Source organism: Bos indicus x Bos taurus, chromosome 26, assembly GCF_003369695.1.
Source record: "Bos indicus x Bos taurus breed Angus x Brahman F1 hybrid chromosome 26, Bos_hybrid_MaternalHap_v2.0, whole genome shotgun sequence".
NCBI lineage: Eukaryota > Metazoa > Chordata > Mammalia > Artiodactyla > Bovidae > Bos > Bos indicus x Bos taurus.
In genome coordinates, this window is record NC_040101.1 from 9,940,919 (window position 1) to 9,968,440 (window position 27,522).

Genomic DNA, 27,522 nt, shown 5'->3' on the forward strand with positions numbered 1-27,522 from the left:
GCGAGGGCCTGGCTCCCGGGTTCCCCCCTGCCACCCCCACTCCCCACCTCACCTGAGCCCAGGTCCGGCCTCCAAGGACACAGTTTGGGGGTAGGGCGGATTGGGAAAGCCTGCTACGGAGTCTGAAGCACCCCCCATCTTTAGCCACCACAGGAGGCTCCACGGAGACGCCCCTTGCAAAGGCTCATTCCCAACCGTCAGAGGTCAGGCCAGCTGAGAGGGCCCATCCGTGTCAGGCCTTTAAGACCACAAGAGTGTCCAGGGGAAAGATAGCTCTCCATGACACACGATCTAACCATCTGTCTCCGTGATTCTGAGCCCAAACCGGGCCTGCAGGAATGTCTGTGACACCCCATTCAGTGCCCCCAGCCCCCACCCCGATTCCTCTGCTGGGGCAAGCTGTGCTCGGCTAGCCAGGCCCCCTCGCCCAGCTCTGGCTTCTCCCAAACCCTCCAGACTTCCTTGGGCTCCTGGGCCTCCTCGCAGGCTACTCAACTCCTTTTGGTTCAGGAGGTTTGGGGGCCCACCTGGAAACTGACGGTCCATCCCCATTCTGAGGTCCAATCAGACTCACAATGGAATTAAAGCGGAACCTCTGAGGAAACGTAACCCACTCCAGGATTCTTGCCTGGGAAATCCCAGGGACAGAGGAGCCTGGTGGGCTACAGTCCAAGGGGTCACAAAAGAGTCGGACAAGACTGAGCTACTGAGCACATGTGATGTGTAAGTTGAAAACTCATCTTCATTTTCCCAGCATTTCTTTAGAGTCAGCCTAAAATGCATGTAACTTGTGGCCAAAACAAAAATAAAATGGAAACAAAACTGCTCAAAACATTCTGAAATGTCCTCCACATACTGAGTGTTTCCTAAAACTGTGGCTGAGGATGTTTGGACGGCTACTTTTGAAGTTGTGACTCAAATGTCAGGATGGTTCCAGAGCTTCATGGTGGGCTGACTTTCCTCTGCTGATATTTAAAATTAGTGTCAAACAGAGACCCAGAAAGTCAAAATTGTTTCCTGGGCTGCAACCACATGAAATGTCCAGGCTACATTGAGAAGGTTGACTTTTTCGAATTTATATGAAAATAGCTAATGATCCCGTCAGTCTCGCAGAGAAGGTGACTGTCAGGGGGTGGCCGGGTGAAGCTTGCTCCTGAAAGCACCTCCCATAACCTGTCACTCACAATCAGTGCCCGGAGTCACCTGGTAGCAGGGATTCTGAGCTTTGCTCATCTGGTCATTCCCAGCACCCCGAGGGTTCGTTTTTTCATCAGAAAACAGAACTCTTGGGCCTCATATGCAGCTAGAAGTCCAAAGAACCTTACCACGTGGAGCTGAAAACTTCCTAAGTGCTAACTTAGGGAAAGCTATGACAAACCTAGACAGCATATTAAAAAGCAGAGACATCACTTTGCCGACAAAGGTCGTTATGTCAAAGCTATGGTTTTTCCAGTAGTCATGTACGGATGTGAGAGTTGGGCCATAAAGAAGGCTGAGCGCCGAAGAATTGATGCTTTTGAATTGTGGTGCTGGAGGAGACTCTTAAAGAGTCCCTCAGAGAGCAAGGAGATCAAGCCAGTCAATTCGAAAGGAAATCAACCCAGAGTGTTCATTGAAAGGAATGATGCTGAAGCTCCAATATTTTGGCCACCTGATGTGAAAAGCCAACTCTTTGGAAAAGACCCTGAGGCTGGGAAGGACTGAAGGCAGGAGGAGAAGGGGGCGACGGAGGATGAGATGCTTGGATAGTATCACTGACTGAATGGATATGAATTTGAGCAAACTCAGGGAGACAGTGGAGGACAGAGGAGCCTGGTGTTCGATAGTCCACCGGGTCCCAAAGGGTCAGACACAACTTAACGACCGAAGAACAACAAACCTAGACTTCACCTTTTGAGGAAAGTGACCACTTCCCTGGGCACTGATGGTATCTATGGCCTGTAGCCAAACCCAGCCCTAGGAAAATACACAGGGAAAAAATGAGAAACAACAATTAGAATTCATCCGCTCATTTTTTTCATGATACAGAAAAGCACCAAACCTTCCAAGTGTCCTGATCCGTAACAGGTAGGGGTCTGCTGCAATAACTAGAGAGGGCTTTGAAATGAGACAGGAGGTCAAATCCTGACCTCTCCCTCGTTTGGTGTGTGGCCTTGAGCCAAATGCTTGACGGTACTGAACCACTGCTTCCTCAGCTGGCAAGAGAGAGAAAGCATCTGTTTTGCAGAGTATTAGGAAAACCTAATTATATATATGAAATCCCGGGACCAGGACTAACTGGTGCTTGAGCCGTGTTAATTTTCCTTCCTTCTTTATTAGAAACATTTTTCCCTAAGCACAGCACCACATAGATAATGAGGGGGCATTGCAGCGAAGGGCTTTTATTTAGAATCTCAACAATCGTAAAGTTACGACCTAGTGACACTTCATTTGTGTGTCACTGACACCATCGCAGTGATGTTAACAACATGGCCAAGAACCAGTGGAAAAACAATCTGGATGCCGTTGAGGTCAATGCAACTGAAATCCATGCGTTACTAGTTTGTATAATAAACTTCTGGAAGAACTTTTCAGACTCTCATTTAAGACATTTGATGGTTTACTTTACACACAGTTCAAAACAAGCCTGGGGACTTCCTTGGCAGTCAGCAGTTAACACGACACACTTCCACTGCAGGGGGCATGGGTTTGATCCCTGGTCAGGGAACTCGGATCCCTGCATGCCACACAGTGCAGCCCAAAAATAATAATAATAAAACAAGCTTGGTTATCTAGTAATTCAGCCTACAGAAAAAAAAAAAGGAAAACGTATAAAACGTGGAGAGGGGGAGTGATTAGAGAGGAAAAGAGCCATGCTATGGACTGAGTGTATCTACCCCCAAAATGTCATATACTGAAGCCCTGATACCAATTTGATGGTATCCGGAGGGGGCCTTTGGGATGTAATTAGGTTAGATTAAGTCACAAGTGTCTAGCATCTCCGACTCAATGGACATGAATCTGAGCAAATTCTGGGAAACAGTGAAGGAGAGGGAAGCCTGGCTTGCTACAGTCCACGGGGTCGCAAAGAGTCAGACACGACTTAGAACTACAGCGACCAAAGGAGAAAGAGACACATAATCTCTCTCTCTGCCATTTCAAGGACACAGCAAGAAGGCAACCATCTGCACACCAGAAGCAGGGCTCTCTTTAACCCGACCATGCTCACACCCTGATCTCGGACTTCCCGCCTCACAACTGTGAGAAATCAACATTTTTGTTGAAGTCACCCGGCTCAAGTTCTTTGTGTTATAGCGGCCCAAGTGGACCAACCAAGACAGGCTGTTTAAGATACAGGGCTAAGGGACCAAGAATAACTAACAAGAAGGGAAAAGATAAAAAAAAAAGAAAGAAAGAAACAACTCTCCAAGTTAGACCAAGGAAATTCGAAACAATTTCAGGGCCATTTAACCCAGCTCCTGGGTTCTTGTTATCCACAGGAACCACTGATAGCTCAGAAACCACTGGCTACATCCCACTCTGGCCTGTTTACTGCCTCCAAATCCTCTCTTCTTCACCCACCCCCACCCCAAGTGATGGCCAAGGAAGCTAAATAATGGGTTTGCACAATAAGAAAGCACAGATTCCACCCCAAATTATTAAAATGCCAGCAGCTAGCCTTGCAATCACACATTCCCTAGTGTATTCAAACCTGCACTGAGCACTCACTTGGGCCAGGCCCTTGGCTGGAGCTGAGGCTGCAGACAACCTATCAGTGCGCTCTGCTTCATCCCGACTTTCCTTCCCAGACCGCTGCTTTCAGGGGGCCGCTCCTCCCTTCCTTACCGCCTCTTCACGCCCAGCTCACACTCCAGACTCTACCCTGGCCACCCTGGGAGGGGCAGAGGCCGCCACAACAGGGCACCTCCTCTCTCCACCAAATCAGGGATGCCCAGACTTTCTAACCATGGCCCTTGTTGCTAAGTCGTGTCTGACTCCTGCAACTCCATGGGCTGTAGCCCACCAGGCTCCTCTGTCCATGGGATTTCCCAGGCAAGAAAAATACTGGAGTGGGGTTGCCATTTCCTTTTCCAAGGGATCTTCCCAAATCAGGGATGGAACCTGCGTCTCCTGCATTGGTAGGTGGATTCTTTACCACTGAGCTACCAGGGAGACCCTGAGGTCCCTCCCTCTGTCGCCCTCTGGACCAGAGCATGCATATTCTAGGATGCTAAAGGTAGGCTAAGCCCACTTAGATGGGCTCCACTGCCAACCCTCCTACTGATGTCCCCAAAACATCCTAGAAACCTACATAAATCCAAGAAAGCACCCATCATTTCTAGAACAATTAGAGATTCCACATTTACTAGTGCACTTAGCATCTGCCTGGCCTATAGAAGATGAGTCTGTTCTCAAGTTACTTCCTGACACATACGTACCAGAAAGTTCAGCAAACTTGCCCAATCCTTGTAGCTGAGAGATAAGATACATGATACAGACTCTGAAATCCCACTCGAGTCCAAGGGACTGAACCACACATAGTCAGAAAGGGCAAGTAATTTGAAGCACCTCTGACACCCCAAGGAAAACACACTTAAGCGGCTTTATCTTTGCCTCCAGCCTCAAGGAAGTCTCCAGTTGCCATAGCAGCAACGCTCTACAAACAAGACCAATGGACCCCTGTGCTGCTAATTAGCCTGTGCACACTTGCTAAAAGAAAGTAGGTCAGATCACAGGAAAATCCATCTGGAGAGCACTGGGAATGTAAATACAGATGGAAAACGGGCCCGGGCAAGGTCCTGTTTCTTCAAGTCTCTCGCCTTCACCATCACGGGGCGGGGGGGTGGGGGGGGGCAGCTAGTGGGGATACTGCAGAGAGGCTGCACAAAAGCACGTGGACCTTCTCTTTAGGAAGCTGACCTTTCCATAGGCTCCAGCATCACCACCCGCTTGCAACTTGTTCCTTCAACTGAGACCCAGAAAGTCCAGCTGCACACCCCACAACTCCACCCAGCTTGTCACATGCTGCCTTGCCTAAAACTGCAAGAGCTGCGGACTTTCCTGGTGGCCCAATGGCTGGGACTCCACACTCCCAGTGCAGGGGACCCAGGTTCATTCCCCGGTCAGGGAATTAGATCCCACATGCCGCAACAAAAATCGAAGATCCCCACTGAGACCCGGCATAGCCAAATACATAAAAAGAAAAAAGAAAAGACTGTAAAAGCTGGGAGCCGTTTGATTTCAGACCCGAGTTCAGGCCCATGTTCAGCAACCGTAGGTAAACAGAAGTGTGAGACAAGCGAAGCCGACCAGCGAGCAGGAGACCGGCCTGCAGGCCAAGAGTGGCACGCTGCTGGCACTTTATCCATCCAGGGTTTACGTTTGGGGTCCATTTTCCTGGGCTTTTGAAGACACAGCTTTTATGTCGCACAGCCTTGCTCCAAAAGTTGTCCACTGTCTTCAGGAGAAACTCCCAATTCAATATCCTGGCCTTGATCCCAACACTGGGTCCATCCTGCACTGGAGCAGGGCCCAGGTCCCCCGTTCCTCCTGTGCATCAGGGCCCAGCTCCCGGCCAGCTTCTACGAGGCGTAAGTCTCCTCCAGCCCACAGATGTCCCCCTCCATGTGCTACCTCCAGCACATTTTAGCTTTGGTGCTTTCTCGCCTCATCGGAATCTCACTGTATCCTGTGCCTGTGTCTGGCGTCCCTGCTCTCCGGCCTGCCCTGGCAAAAGTCTTCATTCTTACAATGAATAGAGAAAAGGGAGGAGCTTGTCAGGCTTCCCAGCTGGTTCAGTGGTAAGGAATTCATCTGCCTACACAAGAGATGCAGGAGACTTGGGTTCGATCCCTGGATCAGGAAGATTCCCCTAGAGTAGGAAATGGTAACCCACTCCAGTATTCCTGCCTGAAAAATCCCATGAATGGAGGAGCCTGGCGGGCTACAGTCCATAGGGCTGCAAAGAGTCAGACACGACTGAGCTACTGAGCTCATCGTCAGATTCCCTCATTTTTAGATCTGACTGTCTTCTACACTCCAACATTGAATCTCATGTGGTCACCCTGGGGACTCTGAGTGGTTAACTTGGGTTGAAGAGCCAGCTCAGGTAGAACCCCATCTTTTCCAGGGTGCTCTTGCTCACTCTTTGAAAAGCGCTGATCTTCTATGCTTTTTTCACCTCCTTTACTATAGTTACACCTGAGATCTTTCAAAGATCCTTTCAAGCAAGGACCACTCCAACAGCTACTACTCTTCATGGGGGAAAAATTCATTTCTGTTATGATGCAGCCATGAAATTAAAAGATGCTTGCTCCTTGGAAGGAAAACTCTGACAGACCTTGACAACATATTAAAAAACTCAGACATCACTTTGCTGACAAAGGTCTGCATAGTCAAAGCTATGGTTTTTCCAGTAGTCATGTACAGATGTGAGAGTTGGATCATAAAGACAGCTGAGCACCAATGAACTGATGCTGTTCAAACTGCGGTGCTGGAGTAGACTCTTGAGAATCCCTTCGACAGCAAGGAGATTCAACCAGTCAAACCAAAAGGAAATCAATCCCTCAGATTCATTGGAAGGACTGATGCTGAAGCTGAAGCTCCAATACTTTGACCATCTGATGCAAAGAGTTGACTCATTGGAAAAGACCCTGATGCTGGGAAAGATTGAAGGCAGGAGGAGAAGGGGGCGACAGAGGATGAGATGGTTGGATGGCATCACTGACTCGATGGACATGAGTTTGAGCAAAAGTCCGGGACATAGTGAAGGACAGCGAAGCCTGCGTGCTGCAGTCCATGGGGTCCCAAGAGTCAGACACGACTCAGCAACTGAACAACATGATACAAGGTAAAGGCTGAGGATTTTGGTATTAGATCAAGGAAGGCAACCCAGAATGTGCTAGAAAAGGAATCAGTAAAGAGAGATAAGACTCATCTCTTTTTTTTTGGCTGCACTGGGTCTTAATTGTGGCATGCAGGATCCTCATAGCTGAATGCAGGCTCTTTAGCTGCAGTATATGGGGCTCTAGTTCCCTGACCAGGGATCGAACCCCAGACCCCTGCACTGGGAGGGTGGAATCTTAACCACTGGACCACCAGGGAAGTCCCAAGACTCACTTTTATTTTAAAATTAAGAATTCAGGATACATTTTACATCTCTGATTCCTACAAGAAGGAAGGAAAGCAAGCCAACACTAAAACCCAGGGCTACGCAAAAGTTAGGACAGCACTGTGTTAAGAAGTCTCATCACATATGAAAAAGAAATCAGTAACACAAACACCACATCCCAAAAGATTAAATAAAAGCCTTAAAATCCTTCTTTCTTTACCAAATAAATTCAGCTCTTTTGAGATGGAAATGGTAGAAGACACTCTTGAGATAACATTTTAGAAAATATATCCTACCTCATTTCAAGAAATGACTCAAGCTTGCAACTCAAGACAGCAAAAGAATCTTGAAAGAAAAGTTAGATAAAAGCCAGAGAGAGTGAGCTTACCCTGAAAGGACTTATCTGAGCCCTGGCTGGAGTCAGCTGTAGGCCTGGATCTAACTTCCCCAGCAGCCAAAGCAAAAAGGAAATCAACACTGAATATTCATTGGAAGGACTGATGCTGAAGCTGAAGCTCCAATACTTTGGCCACCTGATGCGAACAAGTGACTAGTTGGAAAGGACCCTGGTGCTGGGAAAGATTGAAGGCAGGAGGAGAAGGGGATGACAGAGAATGAGCTGGTTGGACGGTATCACCAACTCAATGGACATGACTTTGAGCAAACTCTGGGAGATGATGATGGACAGGGAAGCCTGGTGTGCTGGTCCATGGGGTCGCAAAGAGTCAGATGCGACTGAGCGACTGAACAACAACAACAAGCAAAAAGGGAAACAATCATTTTCAGTTACACAATTCATAAAACCTAGCGGATTTTAACGGCCGTTCCATGGATAAACAGCTTTTTGCATGATTGCCATTCTCAATATGTTCATTCCTATGGATTCTCCATGAGGAGATGGTGTATACAGTAGACAGTGCCTTCAACAATATCCTTCCACCAACACGACCTTCAGTTTCATGTGGCTACTTCAGCAAGCACATCAGCAGCTACCCAGCTCCACCACCAATTAATAAAATCAGAAGTTCTGGGAAGGATAGGGACTTCCCTGGTGGTCCAGTGGTTAAGATTTTGCCCTCCAGTGCAGGCAGGTGAGGGTTTGCTACCTGGTTAGGAGCTAGGATCCCACATGCCTCAAGGCCAAAAAACCAAAATATGAAATGGAAACAATATTGTAACAAATTCAATAAAACTTTACAAATGGTCCACATCAAAAAATGATATTGAAAAAATAAATGAACTTCCCTGAGGATATATTTCTGGTTGTCCCATCCTGCAGAGAGGGTCCCCTCATTTATGCTCCTGAAAAGACTCAAGTGTTTCTATAGTTACGTAAGGTGAAGGTTACAAAGAGGAAGCCAAGGTCAGCCTTGGAAGATGTTCATCAACAAAGCAGCCACTTCTGGACTCAGCTGTCCCTCACATCCTCCTGGCTTCACGAGTCCTTGCCAGTGTCTCTCGTTGATTGTGGGGAAATATACACCACCAACCGGAGAAGGCAATGGCACCCCACTCCAGTACTCTTGCCTGGAAAATCCCATGGACGGAGGAGCTTGGTGGGCTGCAGTCCATGGGGTTGCTAAGAGTCAGACACGACTGAACGACTTCACTTTTGCTCTTCATTTTCATGCATTGGAGAAGGCAATGGTAACCCACTCCAGTGTTCTTGCCTGGAGAATCCCAGGGATGGGGGAGCCTGGTGGGCTGCCGTCTCTGGGGTCGCACAGAGTCGGACACGACTGAAGTAACTTAGCAGCAGCAGCAGCATACACCACCACCAACTGCAAAGAAAACTGCAAACCTAGCAGAAGCTGCAGGACACCATGAAGTGGACGAATCTGACCCTGATGAATTGCTCAAAAGCCACCCAGAGCCATTGAAAAATGGCAATCTGTGAACAACTGAAGAGGAAAAACTCTCAAAAATGAGGAAGAAGGCAGCTTCCAAGATAGAACGTCCAAAAATGGAAAGAGCCCTTCAGAAAACTGCTGAAGCATGTATATTAAATGAAACATTTATGTTAAAACTGAAGCATTTATGTTAAAAGTGACTGTTCTTGAGATGCAGGAGTCAAGTGTGAAGAATATGTGAGTCTGAAAATCTGCCAGAAAAATATGGCCAAAATCCTTTGTTCATGCTAAGCATTAACATGTGGTTATCATTAAAGTCCACATTTTGTTAAATATAAATCATTTTCATAATTTTTTCACTTCTTTCTTCAACATCAAGGCCCAATCAAACATTTTCCACACAATCACCTTAAAAGTTCGACTCAGTAAGTGGATTCATGTCAAGTGGCCTTTCTCAGGGAACAGTTTTCTTTAGATAATCTGGACTCCTTCCTGTAGCTAATTTTATCAACTAAGTTTAAGATCACAGGCAAAACCAAACAGGTAGACATTTGGCCAAATAAAACTCCAACCTCCGGAGTGCAAGCTTCTGTGTAGAAATAGTGGAATTTCATTCAAGCCAGGGAGCAGAGAACCAACTGACTGGGGCCAAAAACATAACCAGTGAAATCCATCTTTCTTCCCAGAGAACTATTTCCAAGAAGAACCGAATATTGCAAAATCACTGTAAAAACATTTCAGTCCTTGTTAGAAGGGCTTAAATATTGTATTTGATTGGACTGTCGATGTGTTAATCCACAGAGTTCCTCTAGAGCTTACTACTGTGTACCAGGAATAAGAGGCCTTTTAAACAGAACATCCAGGGGTAAACAGAGAGGGAACCTCCCCGCTGCCAAAATGGACAGCAAAGCTGCTTTCCGAAGCCGGACTGGAGAAGCGGTTTGAGAAGTGCAGGTGCCGCCCGTCTGGACTCGGGGAGGTCTCTCCTCAACGGCACCACCGTGGCCGTTCAGCGGGGAAACGCTTCCAAGATGGAAATGCAAACAAGCGCGGCCAGAGTGCTGGACTCTGTGGCCCTTGCTTCGCTGGGTCCCTGGGACGCCCCCTGCCCTGGAGCAGCGGCCCCTTCAGGAGGGCGGCCAGGCTGTCAGCTAGTCTGGAATCACTGACTTCCTTCCCACCCCCGACGAGCGGTTTGACACAGAGCCTGACACGGGACTGCCCTACTTGTGAGCGGAGCAGTGGAAACCGAGCACCGAGGCCCAGAACTGCTGACTCAAGGCTCTGGGATAGAAGAGCAATCCAGAACGGCTGGGCCAGAAATAGCAGCCGTGAGCATCTTCTCAGAGATAATTAGCATAGCATCTGAGAGCAGAGGGGGTGAATGAGTGTGTGTGTGTGCGTGTGTGCGCGTGTGCGTGCAGGCATGTGTCTGTCTATCCATGTGCTGCTGCTGCTGCTGCTAAGTCACTTCAGTCGTGTCTGACTCTGTGCAACCCCATAGACGGCAGCCCACCAGGCTCCCCTGTCCCTGGGATTCTCCAGGCAAGAGTACTGGAATGGGGTGCCCTGCCTTCTCCATGTGCTACCAAACCCTAAAAATGCATCCTTCTTTTCATAACCACCCCCACAGGCCCTGTCTGTGTAATTCCCAAGGCACTTGCCTATCTGTCACTGGATGTAATTAGCTTTTAACTGTGCCTGAGGAAAAGGGATTATTTTTCCCCAATACTCAGATTTTTAAGAACTGATCTCTCCACGGGAAGACATTCTTTCCATGACAACAGACTGACCCAATTCTGCCTCATCCCGTTGACCTTAAGAAAATGTGTGAGAGACATTTCTAGGTCTCCTGACAGCTTACAGAGGCTGATGACTTAAAAAAAGTTGAGTGCAGAGTTAAGTGCTTGGTATATTCACTTTTTTTTTTTGCATCTCTTTACGCCATTAATCCAGAAAGACGAAGGGGTCCTACTTTATGTGAACATTTCCATGGGGCAGTGACTGTCCAGCCCAGGAACATGCCTCTGGTCCCCTAGCATCAGGGGTACCACAGGTTCCTGGTTTCTGGAAGGTCAGCTTCGCTCTCCAGAGGGGCCTGCTCTGACCCTTACAAACTAGGGTGGCCGCCTTCCCCAGGCACCCCCAGCACCCAGCTTCTCCTTACAAAGCAGAGGTCTGGGCCAGGTCCACTCCCGGAGGGCTGAGGCCACGCTTCCCACGTGCCCCACAGAATGCCCAGTGCTGGCACTCGGAGACCTTCAACAGCTATGGGTGGACAGATGGGTGGACAGATCTGTACTTAAGAGACACAGAGGAGAGAGGCAGAAACCAAAGTCCTTTCCCATGAGGCCAGAGCTGAAGAAGGATCAGCGGAGTGATCCCAAGGATGTATCTTCTCACTGGTATCCCATGCAAGTGCCAGCCCCGCCACCAACCTCATCACCCTCCTCGATGGCAAGTCCTGATTTCTGTGTGTGTGATACTGGGAGAGACGGCCAGGCTGGGTGCCCAGGAATGAGGTCTGACTTAAACTCTCTTCCCCAGATACCTAAATCAAAAAGATGAGTGGGGAATGTTTTCACTCATCTGAATCCTTAAACTGACCCAAAGAAGTTACTTAACCCTCCTGTTTCTGTTTTCTCATCTGTGCAATGGAAATGATAATAATCGTACCTTCCCACCAACATGGACAGTGTAAGATTTAAATGAGATGATATATGAAAAGTTCTTAGTACAGCTGCACCAGGCATACAGCAAGTGCTCCATCCAGATTACCTGCTGCTGCAGCCGCTTTGTGAAAAAGTAAGTCACTGTGTCCAGCGGAGGACTCCGTGCCCCTGCTTCACTGACTCTTAACCGCATCTCTGGGACACCAAGCCCAGAGTGCCTCATTCCGGAGTCAGAAGCTGGCAGGCGTCCTGCAGGAGTCCTGAAGATGACCCAACCCAAACGCCTCCCACCTCAGTTTTGCTCTAGGAGCTTGTGACCTTAGGCAAGGCCCTGACCTCACTGAGCCTCAACTTTCCCATCTATACAGTGGGGACAATAAACGTGGGGAGCCGTGTTATGGAAACCTGAGAAGGCCTCAGATTCTGTGGTTTCACGAAGCCACCGGGGGATGATGGTGCTCAGTGAGATGGTTTTTAGACAGAGTCGGGGTCAGGGCTGCTGAGGTGGGTCACAAGGTGGGCAAGTCATCCCCAAGGAGCCAGAAGAAAACACCAGGGGCTCTGTGCTGGGTGGAACCATGTGGGCCCTACACCCCTTCCACCCTGAGCCCAGCCCGGGCAGGATGGGAGGAAATGTTGGGAGAGGGCCTCAGAGACCGGGAGGCTCGTCCAGGAGCTCCTGCCCAGAATCACAGTCCAGCCGGGAACGGCCACTCCTGCAGGGTCCCCTTCAGAAGAATGTGCCTGTGTCTTTGGGGGCACCACTGTATCCCCAGCCCCAGGCTTCAGGCCAGCCCACAGCAGAATGAATGAATGCAAGCCCGAAAGATCAACTCCTATCCTCCCCAATCCCATGGCCACTGCCCTAGTTTAGGCCACCATCCCCTCCCTTTGGACCATGGTAATAACTCCAGTGGTCCAGAGACTTCCAGCCTCTCCTCGCCATCCACCCTCTCCTTGGCCTCCAGAGACAGTTCCCCAGACTAAATCCGGTCCTGACTGTCCCCTGCTTAAAAAGAGGAGACAATCCTTTCACTTAGTGGAACTTCCCAGCCTGGCTGCAGATCTGAAAATCACTGCCACATCCTCCTCCTGGTCCCTCTAGGCTTCTCCCAACCTGCTGCTGGAAACTGTTGAGCCTCCCACCAGGCCTTGCATGTGTGGCTCTCCCTCCCCGGGGTGCCTTCCAGCCTGCTCTGCTGGGTCCTCTGTTCTCAACTCTGCTGGAGAGCCTACATGCTGATCACACTGTGTCTGTCTACCCAACAGCCTTCTCTGTCTGCCCCCGTTCTCCCAGCACCCCTGGGCATCAGGGGAGTTGATGCTGATTAAATGATAGCTCAGCTGGTAAAGAACCCACCTGCAATGCAGGAGACCCCAGTTCAATTCCTGGGTCAGGAAGATCCCCTGGAGAAGGGATAGGCTACCCACTCCAGTATTCTTGGGCTTCCCTTGTGGCTCGGCTGGTAAAGAATCCACCCGCAATGCGGGAGACCTGGGTTCGATCCCTGGGTTGGAAAGATCCCCTGAAGAAGGGAAAGGCTGCCCATTCCAGTATTCTGGCCTGGAGAATTCCACAGACTGTGTACAGTCCATGGGGTTGCAAAGAGTTGGCCACGACTGAGCAACATTCACTTTTCACCTGCGGAGCACCAAGCGACATTTTTCACTGACCTCATTTACTCCTCACAGTTACCTCCAAGATGTGGGTACTACCCAGACTGATTTCACAGATGGGTCAACAAAGGCTCAGAGTGGTCGGGTAACTAACTTGTCCAAGGTCACACAGCTCACAGATGGGCCAGGAGCCCATCTCTCCGACTCTGTGCACCTTCCCCTATGCTGTGTCATACACGGGATATGGCATAGAATCCACCCAGGATGTGTGTGCTGAGTGGGCGGATGGACACAAACCAGTGGAGGACTGGATAGGGGGATGCCCAGACGGACAGATGGACAGAAACAAAGCAGAAGACACACTACAGGACCACTGAGACTCAGTGCACTCAGCACGTCCTGCCGCTCAGAGCATCACGCCTGTGACTTCATCTCCTGAGTCAAAGTGTAACAGAAACGGACTCACCAACAGAGGCCCCCACAACTGGAGATGGGGGGCCCTGAGCTGAGCATGTCTTGACAAGGAGCCCTTCTCCCACTCTACCTCCCTGGGGTTCTGTCTCCTTCCTGGCTCCTCCTTCAATTCGGGGGTCTCCTTCTCCACCTGCTCCTGGCAACCACCCTTATGCCTCCTGCTGGGTCTGAGGGTCCAAAGGCATATCCTTGGTTTGGAAGAAAAGCAGCCCCTTGAAATGCAAAATCTACAATTATAAAGTGGCAGCCAATCTAACATAGGGTCCGGGGCACCGCTGGGAATGGGGAGTGAGCTTGCAGGCTTCTCGCTGCCCTGATACCTCCCACCAAACCGGAGCTGGGCCAGGCAGGCCCTCACTGGCTCCGCAAACTTCCAAGGCCACCCCCTGCTCCTCACTAAGCCCCAAATCAGGTTGGACTCCCTTCCAGGCTTTGGAGAGGGTCCTGGGACTTCAGCCCAGAGCGGGGGTCTCCCAGGTGTGCCCCAATAAGCAGGATGAGGGGAGCGCTGCCTGGTGGCCCCCAGAAACGGGAAGAAGAATTTGAGGGATGGAGCATGGGGCCAGCCCACTCCATGCGGGCTTCGCCCAGACTGGGAAGTCCACCTTCTGCTGCACTGAGTTTGGAGAGGGGGTACCAGCCTCCCTCCCTCCCTGGGCTGCCAGGGCTGAAGTCAGTCAGGTATAGCTCCCAGATACGCCCGCCACAAACAATGGGAAGCCGAGCAGCTCACAAACACCGGGGCCTGTTCTTGAGAATGACTGAAAGCCGGGGAGGCCCAGGTCAGACGGCCTCTGCTGGTCCCACCAGGATGGGGATGCTTGGCAACATAGCCATGCCCAGGCTGCCCTGCAAGAGTGGGTCTGATAGGCAGGAGAGTGGCTGAAATGGACCATGAGGCCGGATCAGAGCCCAGTCTGATTGGTGCAGTGGCTCATCATCAGCAAACCCAAGAATGGTCCTGATCAGCTTCCCTGATGGCTCTGCAGTAAAGAATCCGCCTGCAAATGCAGGAGACTGGGGTTCGATATCTGGGTGGAGAAGATCCCCTGGAAGAGGACATGGCAACCCACTCCAGTATTCTTGGTTGGGAAATCCCATGGACGGGCTACAGTCCATGGAATCACAAGAGTTGCACACGATAAACCACCACCTACAAAATGAACCACTGAGCTGTGAGTGGACAAATGAACTGGCTCTGTGTGCAAGGATGTGCAGTATTTCTCAAGGGGTCCACTCCCCAGACCTGGCAGGAGGAGGGGACCACCCTAGGTGGGGCCAGGGAGCAGGGCTTTCTGCTCCCTCTCCCGCTGGGCAAACCTCTCAAATCCAGGAGAAGGATTGACAGAGAGCCAAGAGCTCTTGGGGGCTGCTGATGGCAAGCAGGGGCTGGGGACATCTCACCAGACACCCTGGTGAGCCCAGACCGCCTGCCTCTCCCCAAACCCCTGGCTGCGTTCAGGGTGGCGTTTTTCAGGGATGTTGTTCCCTGGCCTTCCTGCATCAACATGGAACCAGCTTCCTCTTTGCAAGAAGCTCAACTGCCACCCCCCACCCCCTGCCCCGTCTCATTCCTTCCGGACCATGCAGGCAGCCGTTGGCCAGGTTTCCAAGTTACAGTTTCCTCAAGGACAACCGTCCCTGGCAAGCAGAGTGGGAGGTCAGCTCTCGTGTACTCAAGTTCACGTCTGCCTGGCCCACACGCCAAACACAGCAGGCTCTTTGCCACAAGCCCCCTGAGGTCCCAAAACCCGCGGTCAGCGGTGGATGCCTTGGTTAAGAGTGAGGGCTTTGGACCTGCATTCCTGGAAATGCTTTATCTTTAGACGCTGTGCCTGGCTTCAGCCTCTCAAAGCTCAATTAATTGCTGCATAACGCCTTCCAAACAGCTTTAGTAGGTCAGAGTGTCTGCTGAGCACAAAGGCCACGGACAGGCCATGCTGCAGGAGCAAGGGGGGCCTGTCGGAGCGCTGGCACCTTGGTGGACAGTGTCCCTCCCAGGACGAGCTCAGGCAGAGTTGGGAAGCAGAGAAACTGAAGCTCTCTTTCCTCCTCCCCTCCCTTGGACTCTGTCAAAGTCACATCTGTTCTCCCTGAGGCTTGCGGCCTAATGATTAGCAGTGGGCACGGGGGAGGGGTGGGGTGGGAAAACCCCGGAGAAAAGCCATTTGCACTGGAAATGTGGGTTGATGTCATCATTTCCACAGCAGCCATCAGAAGCAGGGGGAGGCTGCAGGAAGTCACCCGGTGTGCTTGCAAGAACAGAACATCTGTCGATTCTGTGATGAGCTGTGCCCTGGGCTTTCTTTGTTAAGATGCCGGGTCTTGATGCCCTCCTGGTCCCCTCCAAGCCCAAAAAGGGGAAGACAAAGCCACTGCAGTCGCCTGAGCATGGAGTAAACACAGAAACACACAGAGCGTGTGCCAGCTCCAGCGAGAGAAGCCTGGCTGGAAACGGGCACTGCTGGTGGTTTAGTCTCTCAGTCGTGTCCGACTCTCTGTGACTCCATGGGCTGTAGCCCGCCAGGATCCTCCGTCCATAGAATTTTCCAGGCAAGAATACTGGAGTGGGTTGCCATTTCCTTCTCCAGGGGATCTTCCCGACCCAGGGATCAAACCCAGATGTCCTGCATTGAAGGCGGATTCTCTACCAACTGAGCCACCAGGTAAACCTGGAAATCGTACTGATGAAGGATACATCTCTGAACCATGAGACCAGCTGGGACCTCGGACTCTAGCCTAGACCTGAATAACAACCTCCATCTCAGTGAAATGAAATCTTCATCTGTGCATTTTTGAAACTTGCTTTGAAAACTTCCAAGGACCCGGCAAAGGCAAAAAGACAGGATTTATGTGGATCCCTGGATCCAGGCCACAGCCCTGTTGTAAAAAGCAGCCATGGAAGGGGTGGAGGGTGGGGCTGGCAACCCTGAAGGCACAGCTGAGATGTACTTAGGGCGATGGGACCGCAGCTGCCCCATCCCATCCAATCCACTGGGCCAGGACACACAGCCCTAAACCCTGGGGGCCCTGATCCACCCTGAAACCACTCCAGCCCTGCCAAGCAGCTGGAGAGATCCTTCAAAAATGCAAATCTGCTCAAATCTCTGCCTGCCTTGGGGCTTCTGGATCTTCTTAAAATAAAGCCCTAAGCGCCAACGGTTCAGTGGTCAAAGTTGAAACAACAATCTGAGTAACCAAATAAAGTAGTATTGTACTGTATAACTCATAAAATAGATGCCCTTGAGTCCAGAGTGATATAGCTAAATGACTAAATACATTAATAAATGAGGGAGAAGAGACAAATCTCCCATATAAATTTCCAAAAATTTGTGGATAGATAATCCCCGTAAAAGAAGGGGTACAACGCTCCAATCTTGAGGTATGTCCACAGTGACTTCCTTCCAAAGAGGGCAACATGGAAAAGGGGAAAAAAGAGGAACTTGACAGTGGAGGAATCTGGCAAACACAACCCCGGCCGAGCGATCAAGGCCAACACGCACAGGAATAAACCATGCTGGGAGTAAGCACCCTTGACATGATGTGATGGAAACGGCATTTACAAAAAAAAAAAAAATAAAAACGGTATTTAACCTCTGTAATCTTCCTCCCCACACCCCATAAGTCTGATCAGAAGAAAAATGCCAGACAAATCTCAACTACGGGACATCCTACAAAACACCTGACCCATCCCCTCCTCAAAATGAACATGGTCAAGGTCACCACGAACATGAAAGTCTGAGAAACTGTCACAGCCGAGAGGGACCTAAGGAGACGTGAGGACTAAATGCCATGTCCTGTCTTGGATGGAGTCCTGAGACAGAAAAAGGACATTAGGAGAAAAAAATATGGGAATCGGAATAAACTATGGACTTGAGTTAATAATCATGTGCCAGTATTGGTTCACGAATTGTATCAAATGTACCATGCTATTGTTAAGGTGTTAGTATCAGGGGAAATGGTGAGTGAGTGAGTGAGTGATAGTTATGCGTGTGTAAATGGGAACTCTACACTATCGTCTCACTTTTCTGGTAAATCTAAAACTATTCTTAAAATAAATCCATTAGGACCTCCCCGGTGGCCCAGTGGTTGAGGATCCGCCCACCGATGCAGGGGACACGGGTTCAATCTGCCTGTGGTCCAGGAAGACCCCACGGGCCATGGGGCAGCTAAGCCCATGCGCCACAACCAGAGAGAAGCCCCCACTCCCTGCATCTGGAGAAAGCCCGCACACAGCAAAAAAAATCCAGCACACTCAAAAATAAAGAAATATTAAATAAATAAAAATTTTTAAAAAGAAATACATTTTTTAAAAATTCCACCAGGAAAAATTATAAAGCCCCCTAACCCTTCCTGAGCCACAGTGTGCCAACCACCTGCCCCGGTGCCCTGGGCCACCCCCAGCCCCACCTCCTCTACAAGACCCTTCAGCTTTGCTCCCGTCTCTATCTTTGAGGTTTCTGCAGAGGCTGCGCCTTGCCCTGCCCATACATAGTTAAGTCCGTTCAGCCTTCAGCTCTCAGCTTAGAAGTCACCTCCCCCAGGGAAACCTTCCCCAGTCACCCAGATGGAAAGAGGTTCCTCTACCACCCTGCACTGCACCCCTCTTCTGACCCATTCAAAACTACTTGCTCAGCTGTCTTCCCCAGCGAGCTGTAAGAGCCACAGGGGCAGTGCCTGTCTATGGCCCAGAAAACCCCAAGTTCATACTACTAAACCCTCATATACATGAATGAATGAGATTCAGAAGCAACCCAAGAAGACTGGCTCCCAGGAATAAACCTCAGGGGTGAGGTGAACCAGATGCACCTTGTGTGCGAGGTTTAAAATGTGGAACCCAGGTGACCTCAGGGCGGGGACCCTGAGCAGATGGGTTATGGTACCAGACTGTACTTAGGGTACAGCCTGGATGACTGTACTTACAGTACAGTCTAGATGACATAGTTGTTTTGGGTGCAGTTTGTGTGTGTGTGTGTGTGTGTGTGTGATTCCATCAAAAACTTACTCCAGCCCTTGGATAAGCTTGGTTCTTTTTCTTTTTATGTTTCAAATTTTACTTTTTTAAAAGATGTAACCTAAAGGTAGAGGCCACCCCGAGTGGCAGGTATGGGCTGTCATAACTTTTTTTTAAATTGAGATATAACTTATTGACAGTGAAATTCATCCTTTTCAGATGTAGAGTTCCACGAACTTTGATATGTAGCCTCCACAACCATCAAAACATGGAACATTTCTATCGCCCGCTAAAGATCGCCCATGGCCTTCCGTAGTCAACTCCCAAACCCAGCTCCCAGCCCTGGCAACCACCGACATGGTGTCCATTCCTTACAGCTTTGCCTTTTCCAGAATATCAAATAAATGGATATTCACACAACATGTAGTCTTCTGAGCCTGACCTTTCCCACTCAGCATAATATAGTTAAGATTCATCTATTTTGTTGCACGAATCAGTGGTTTGTTTCTTTTCATGCCGAGCAGTAGTCTATAGGATAAATAGACCAGAATTTGTTTATTCATTTACCAGCTTTACCATTTACCAAATGGTAGACATTTGGGTTGTTTCAGTTTGGGGGTGATTATGAATAAAGCTGCTATAAACATACAAGTTTTTAGGTAGATACATATTTTCATTTTTCATGGATAAATATCTGAAAGTGGCTTTCCTAGATCGGATGATAGATGTGTGCTTACTTTTTAAGAAACTAAAGGGCAGACTATTTAAGAAGCTTACTTCTTTCTTAAACACATTTTTATCAAGCACCTACTATGTCCAAAGGCAAATCAAGAGGGTCTCCCCACACTCCCACGAATGATCGCTCATGCAGTCTCACCACCAGAAGCCAGGCTTCCCAGACCTTTCTCGCTCAGCCTGAGGCCAGCAGCAGTAGATAAGGCAGGGCCCTGGAACCAGGAGGGGTAGGATGAGGTTCCTGCTCTGCCATTAAGGAGTGGAGGGATTGCAGATAAATTATCCCACCCATCCCTCTGGGTCTCCGGACCAACAGAGCAGCAGGTTGATCTCAGGAGATGATGGGAGGGAAAGAGCTTCTACTCCAAGATGCACCATCCAGATAAGAGGGACTCCGGACTAGCTCCATCCCCACCTACTGCCTCCCCAGCAGTAGACTTTCTGAGGTCACAGGCTGCCCATTCACAACACATCACGGTGTGTTTAGCTCTACACAAGAAAAGGCTGTCCAAGCACATTCTTCAGAGGACTTAGTAGCTAAGCAGAAAAGTTTCTAATCAGCATCAATTGTTTTGCATGAAACAGGATTTCTGACTACTTGCTGTGAGGGTTAATTTTAAGCGTTGACTTGGCCATCGTACTCAGATATTTAGTCAAACACCACTGTAGATGTCACTGTGAAGATATTTTTTAGATGAGTCGTTATTGTTCAGTCACCCAGTCCTGTTGGATTCTGTGTGACCCCATGGACTGCAGCACACCAGGCCTCCCTGTCCCTCACCATCTCCCGAAGTTTGCCCAAGTTCATGTCCACTGCATCAGTGATGCCATCAAGCCATCTCATCCTCTGACGCCCTCTTCTTCTTCTGCCCTCAGTCTTTCCGAGCATTAGGGACTTTTCCAATGAAAGTAGCATTTAACCCAGTAGACTTTGAATAAGAAGATTACCCTTTATAATGTGGATGGACCTCACCCAATCAGTTGAAGGCTTTAAGACAGAAAGAATGAGATCCACCAAAGAAGAGGGAGGTCTACCGGGACATGGCCTTTAAACTCCAGTTACAACATCAGTTCTTCCCCAGGTCTCCAGCCTGCTGGCCTGCCTTGCAAATTTTGGATTTGCCAGTCTCCACATTTGTATGAGCCAATTCCTTAAAATAAATTTCTCTCTAAAGAGGCAGTGCGTGCTAAGTCGCTCAGTCGTGTCTGACTTTTTGTGACCCCAAGGACTGTAGCCTGCCAGGCTCCTCTGTCCATGGGATTCTCCAGGCAAGAATACTGGAGTGGGTTGCCATTTCCTACTCCAGGCTAAAGAGGCAGACCTCAGAGATATTATAGGTTTGGTTTCAGACCACCACAATAAAGAAAGTATCACAGTAAAGTGAGTCACAAGAATTTTTTGGTTTCCCAGTGCAAAACAATTATTTTTATACTATACTGTAGACTTGGGAGAAGGCAATGGCACCCCACTCCAATACTTTTGCCTGGAAAATCCCATGGACGGAGGAGCCTGGTAATGGCACCCCACTCCCGTACTCTTGCCTGGAAAATCCCATGGACAGAGGAGCCTAGTGGGCTGCAGTCCATGGGGTCGCTGAGGGTCGGACACGACTGAGCAACTTCACTTTCACTTTTCACTTTCATGCATTGGAGAAAGAAATGGCAACCCACTCCAGCGTTCTTGCCTGGAGAATCCCAGGGATGGGGGAGCCTGGTGGGCTGCCGTCTATGGGGTCACACAGAGTTGGACACGACTGAAGTGACTTAGCAGCAGCAGTAGACTAGTAAGTGTACTGTACTATGTGTAAAAAAACCAATGCACATACCTTAATTAAAAAAAAATATTGCTAAAAAATGCTAATCAGTGAAAAATGCTAATCACTGAGCCTTCAATGAGTCATAATCTTTTTGCAATAGTAACATCAAAACTCACTGATCACAGGGACTTCTCTGGTGGTCCAGTGGCTAAGGGGCCTGGGTTCCATTCCTGGTCGGGGAACTAGACCCCACATGCTACAGCTAGAAGTCTGCATACCACAACTAAAGATCCCACCTGCCACAACTCAGGGCCAGCACAGGCAAATAAATAAATAAAATAGGTAAATATGAAAAAGACCACTGGTCACAGATGATCGTAACATATATAGCAGTGAGAAAGTCTGATGTGGCATGGAAACATGAAGTGAAAAAACGCTGTTGGAAAAATGTCACTGCCAGACTTCTCAACTCAGGGTTGCCACAACCCTTCACTCTGTAAAACTCAGTATCTGCAAAGCACAATAAAATAAGTTATGCCTGTATATGTGAATATATATCCTATTGGTACTGCTTCTTTGGAATATGCCGACTAATACTAATACTAATACACAAAGGCTCACACAGGGTGTCCCCTCTGTTACATGGAGAGCTTGCTCGCAAGGGTAAACTTCAGATCAACCACAGGCCAAACAATCATACATGGCATCACGGGTCCAAGCTGTCAATGCCTTCTTGGCACCCTCCTAAATGCAGATCCCACAGGGCTTATGGGACAGGGACGGCCAGGCCCCTCCTCTCTGGGGGCAGCAGCTAGGAGGGAGGGTTCTGTACAATACCTGCTTAAGTCCTTGGCCAGACGTTGGCAGGAGGGAGTGGAAGCTTCGACTCCATCACCAGCTGGGACGGAAGGCAAAGATGCGTATTCTGAGGCTGGGGCAGTGAGATCCACACGGGCAGCAGCTGGGATGGTGCTGGGGACACAAAGGGAGAATTATTCCCAGTGGAACTCGGCTCATTAATGGCACATTCATCAGCCCCCCTCATCCCTCCCAACCCACCCACACACGGCGTGGGGTATTTAAAGACCCAGCACACTGCTGGCCGGGGCACCCCACAGAGTTCCCCAGGCCTCTGCTTAAACAGAGTGGAGGGGCGTGCATCCTCCTGTGCAGCAGCCCCCAGGCCAGGCCGTGAATCCCCCTCCCCACGGAGGCTGCAGCAGAACCCAAGGTTTCTTTGATGGAGCAGCTAGGGTGTCAGAACACTCTGAATTTTGTGTGTTTGTTTCATAGGATCATTTCTAATTGCTTTTTAATAGGCAGTGAATCTCTCCGAGTTGAAAATTAAAATACAATTTTGCAAACTCCCCAGGACTTGCCCCCACAAAATCTGAGGCTGAGAAAAGTCAAGGTGGAGCGGCTGATCAAGGAATCAGCGGTAATCAAGGAAACTGCACTAGGGATCTTTCGGGATGCCTTTTCCCTGGTGAAGGTGTTTCAAAGCAGAGCTGTCCCTGGTTCAGTGGGTGAGTGCCCCCTGCTGGACACACAGGGAAACGCCGGGAGTGCAGGGTGGTCTCCAGCAGGTGGGAAGGCAGGAAGGACCTGCAAACAGGCCCTTGGAGTCAAAAGGCACCAGGCCTGGAGCTCAAAAGAGGTTTTCATTTTCCCCTCTGGCAAAATCAAGACGAGCAATGCCGCCCACAGACTTCCAGGGAGGGTCAGCCCTCCCAGCCTCTCCGGCTGTCCAAACGGCTGTCCGGGGTGGGGCTGGAATTAGAAGGGACTCAGCACCAAGAGCCTGAAGCCCAACCAGAGGTCAAAGCTGGGGTTACAAGTTTCACAGCCTCATGGCGGGGACTCATTTCTTCCCTGTGGGTGTGAGTTCCTGCAGGAAGCTCCCCCACTGCAGGAAGGTAGGAGGCTTGGCCTTCCGTGTCAAGGTTCTGCTAATCTCCACCTCCTCCAAGTCCACCTACGAGGTGGCTTCCTGGCCTGAAGGACGCAGCCCCGATCCCTGCCCAGGCGAGCAATTCTGAGTCCTGGCTTGGTCTTCACTCATCAACAGCTATAAAAAACAGCAGCAGCTCAACCTGGCTGAGGCCCGGTCCTACATGCTTGATCCTGGGTGCCCAGGCATGAGTGGCTCTGTTCTACGTGCCTGATCCTTGTACCTAGTCCTGTGTTAGAAGCTTTACATATGTAACCTCAGGAACCCCTACAACAACCTCTGAGTCATATGCCATCATCCTCGCTCGACAGAGATTAAAACTAAGCTCAGTACTTGCTTTGGCAGCATGTACACTAAAATTGAAACGATACAGAGGATTAGCGTGGCCCCTGTGCAAGGATGACACGCAAACCTGTGAAGCGTTTGAAATTTTTGAATGAAGAGACTAGCATGGAAACATATACAAATACACAGCCAGTGGGAATTTGCTGTATGACTCAGGGAGCTCGAAGGCTTCCCAGGTGGCACCAGTGGTAAAGAACCCGCCTGACAGAGCAGGAGACATGAGGCGTGGGTTCAATCCCTGGGTTGGGAAGACCTCCTGGAGGAGGGTGTGACAAACTACTCCAGTATTCTTGCCTGGAGAATCCCCATGGACAGGGCAGCCTGGGGGGCTACAGGGCATAGGGTTGCACAGAGTCGGACACCACTGAAGCGACTGAGCACGCACTCACATACGCAGGGAGCTCAAACCAGGGCTCTGTGACCACCTAGAGGGGTGGGATGGAGTGGGAGGTGGGAGGGAGGTTCAAGAGGGAGGGGACATATGTATACCCATGGCTGATTCATGTTGATGTATGGCAGAAACCAACACAACATTGTAAAGCAATTATCCTTCAATTAAAAATAAATAAGTTAAAAAAAAAAAAACTAAGGCTCAGAGAGGTGAGGTCACTTGCCCAAGGTCACAGAGTGGGAAGTGGAGCCAGGATGTGAACCCAGACTCTGAATCCTTAACCACCTCCATGTCTACTTTCTAATGGACTCCCCAGCATACACCTGGAAGCCCCTAACTCCTCCTCAGTGACATGCATCACAGGGACTTGAAGACCACTAGGAGACTGAATACCTTGAGGACAGGGGCTGGACCTGTCAAGAGTCATCCCAGTAGCCCAATGTCTAGCCGGGCCACCACCAGTACGCACTCAGACAGGCAGAGGAAGAGCGGGGAAGGGGTCCCGAAGGGCTATGACCACGCAAGGTTTGGGGAGCAGGAGCAGAGCTGGAACCTCCAAGACCTTCGCCCCTGGGCCTCATGGAAACAAGGGGCAGAAGAGACCTGAGAGTAATGACCTTGGATAAGCCCAGAGCAAGGCAATCCACACGTGAACAAAAATTACAGTGAGTTCGTGGACAGGACCAGCAAACGTGCAGAGTGGGTTTGCAGACAGCACGATGCCTCCGCCGTTCAAACTGCTGGTTGTAACAACATGGGCAGTGGCTGAAATATTTTGTAAATGTACGTGCTCAGTCACGTCTGACACTTTGTGACCCCGTGGCCTGTGGCCCACCAGGCTCCTCTGTCCATGGGATTTCCCAGGAAAGAACATTGGAGTGGGCTGCCATTTCCTTTTTCAGGGGATCTTCTCAACCCAGGGATCAAACCTGCGTCTCCTGCGTTTCCTGCATTGGCTGGCATATTCTTTACCACTAAGGCCAACTGGGAAGGAATCTCATAAAAGAATGACTCAAATGAATAGTGCAAATTACTGGGGGCTGTTAAACTCCTTAAGAAAGCCATTTCACCGTCTGGAAAGTGACATTTATTCCTATTCTAAGAAGTGAACAGGCGACTCACAAAACCAAACTCCTAGTCTAAAATTTATTTTCTAAAGAAATTACACTGGCCAGGCCCCTTTCTCTGCACACCCCTGAAGATCTTATTTTGCTGTTGTTCAGTTGCTTAAGTTGTGTCCGACTCTTTGTGACTGCATGGACTGCAACACACCGGGCTTCCCTGTCCTTCACCATCTCCTGAGAATTTGCTCAGATTCATGTCCCTTGAGTTGGTGATGCTGTCCAACTATCTCATCCTTTGCCACCCTCTTCTCCTTTTGCCTTCAATCTTGGCCAGCATCAGGGTGTTTTCCAATGAGTTGGCTCTTCGTATCAGGTGGCTTGGAGCTTCAGCTTCAGCAACACTCCTTCCAATGAATATTCAGGGTTGATTTCCTTTAGGATTGACTGCTTTGATCTTGCAGTCCAGGGGACAAGAGTCTTCTCCAGCACCACAATTTGAAAGCATCAGCTTTTCAGCACTCAAGCCTTCTTTATGGTCCACTCTCACATCTACACATGACTACTGGAAAAACCAGGGCTTTGACTAGACAGACCTCTGTCAGCAAAGTGATGTCTCTGCTTTTTAATACGCTGTCTAGGTTGGTCATAGCTTTCCTTCCAAGGAGCAAGCGTCTTTTAATTTCATGGCTGCAGTCATCATCCACAGTGATTTTGGAGACCAACAATATAAAGCCTGTCACTGCTTCCACTTTTTCTCCTTCTATTTGCCATGAAGTGTCTTATTTAACGCAAACCGAGGACAGGTGACGCGGTTTGTGGTTCTGCACTTTACGACTCCCATCAAAGTGCAAGGAAAGGTCTCTGTCTTTGAAAACGCTGGCAGAGGGCAGGCTCTTCGGGCTCAGAAGAAGGCCAGGCCCGCAGGGGAAGCACAAAGGCCATCTCCTTGTGATGAGGATGCCCCGAGGCTGACTGTCCCCGCCCCTGAGAACGCCCTGGGGTCCCCTCAGCTCTCTGGCCAGGAGACCAGGGTGACTGCCCCCTCCACCCTTCACTCCGTTGGCACCTGATCACCAGGGCCACACCCGTCCTGCATTTGCCTGTTCCCATCAGCTAAAGGCACCAAACAAATGACTCAACAGCTCTCTTAAGAACGACGGCGCCCTTCCCTCCTGGTCTGCAGCCTGCCCTTGGCCCAACTCCAGAAACGGGAAGGTCAGGTCCCAACAGGGAAGGACTCAGTGACTCACGACTGAAGTTCTGGCACGTGGCACCAACTGATGCCTCCCGACCCCATAGAACTCCTCCTCTTCCCTCCTAACCCTCCTCCCCTCCCCAGTTTCTCCCCAGCTTGGCAAGTGGCCCCACCAGCCATCCAGGTCCTGGACCAGAAGTTGAAACTGCCCTGGACTCTCCCCCCTTCATCACCCTTTGTGCTGAGTCACCTCCTTTTTCCTTCTAGAATCTGCCCTCTTTGTCCCACTGGTCCAAGCCAGCAGCCTCTCTGAGCGGGGCTCCGGCACATCCTGCTTTTTGTCCCCTGCATCCATCTCCCCCAGACACCAGAATGCCCCACCCTGAGTCCTGATGAGGTCCTTTCCTTGCCAGAAGCCCTTGCCCACTTTCCACATCTTACATCTAACAGAATGCAGGTGAAACTCCTGGGCTTCAAAAGCTGGGGCTCCATCAGCCTGCCTCTGTTCCCTCCCAGGTTTACCTTGGCACTGTCCTGACCCCACCAAGCCAGTCTGGGGGCTCCTGGTAGTTTCTTGCCTCTGTGTCTTTGCCCCTGAATCCCCGCCTACCTCTCTCAAATCCCCTCCTGTGCTAAGTGGCTTAATTGTGTCTGGCTCTTTGCGACCCTATGGACTAGTCTGCCAGGCTCCTTTGTCCATAGTATTTTCCAGACAAGAATACTGGAGTGAGTTGCCATGCCCTTCTCCAGGGGAGCTTCCCAACCCAGGGATCAAACTCACATCTCCTGTGTCTCTTGTATTGGCAGGCAGGTTCTTTACCATTCGTGCCACCCAAGAAGCCCTCCTAGCACCGCTCCTAGCTGACCCCATAAGAGAGGAAGTGCCCCCAACCCCCGGCAGGGGTAATGATGTCCGCCCTGCATTGCTGGGCTGGGCTGAGCCTGGCTTCTGCATCTCCTGCTGTTTTCTACTAACTCATCCTCTTCTCCGACTAGAGTCTCAGCCACGGTGGTCTCTCCAGCGCCCAGCACAGAGCCAGGCCAGGAGCAAGGATGAAACACCGAGCAGCTCTTTCACTCTTGCCCCTGGCCTCCCAAACACGAGGGCCACCGACAGTGGGACAACTGTCCTCTCTTCTTGGAATCCCAGAGTGCAACCAGCTTGAGGTGGGACCAGCAACATAAGCCGCAGGAATGCAAATGAAAGCAAAGTGAAAACGCAGGGCCCTGCATTCCAAAAGGGTTAGACTTTCAGGAAGGTGATGGCAGAGTGTTGAACCAAGCACGGGGCCCCGGGCAACTGCCCAAGTCACATGCCCTTGAAGCCAGCCCTGGTTCTGGCCTCCGAGGGAAAGCTTTCATAGGTCCCCCTGCCTGGAAAAGCCTCTTGAGCTGCCAAAGGGCCATGCTGCTGGAGCAGAGATGGG

The 27,522-nt window shown here is 50.1% G+C and overlaps 1 protein-coding gene and 1 pseudogene across 22 annotated transcripts in view; one reads left to right on the forward strand and one right to left on the reverse strand.

The window, feature by feature from the left end:
- TACC2 (transforming acidic coiled-coil containing protein 2) overlaps positions 1-27,522 on the reverse strand; it is a 234,787-nt gene that overhangs the window by 78,288 nt on the left and 128,977 nt on the right. For all 22 annotated transcript variants that reach the window (XM_027529360.1, XM_027529359.1, XM_027529358.1 and 19 more), the window contains one exon: positions 21,987-22,121. In XM_027529360.1, coding sequence (XP_027385161.1) covers positions 21,987-22,121 — 135 coding nt within the window. The remainder of the gene's footprint in view (positions 1-21,986; positions 22,122-27,522) is intronic.
- Positions 23,434-23,534, forward strand: LOC113884719 (annotated as a pseudogene).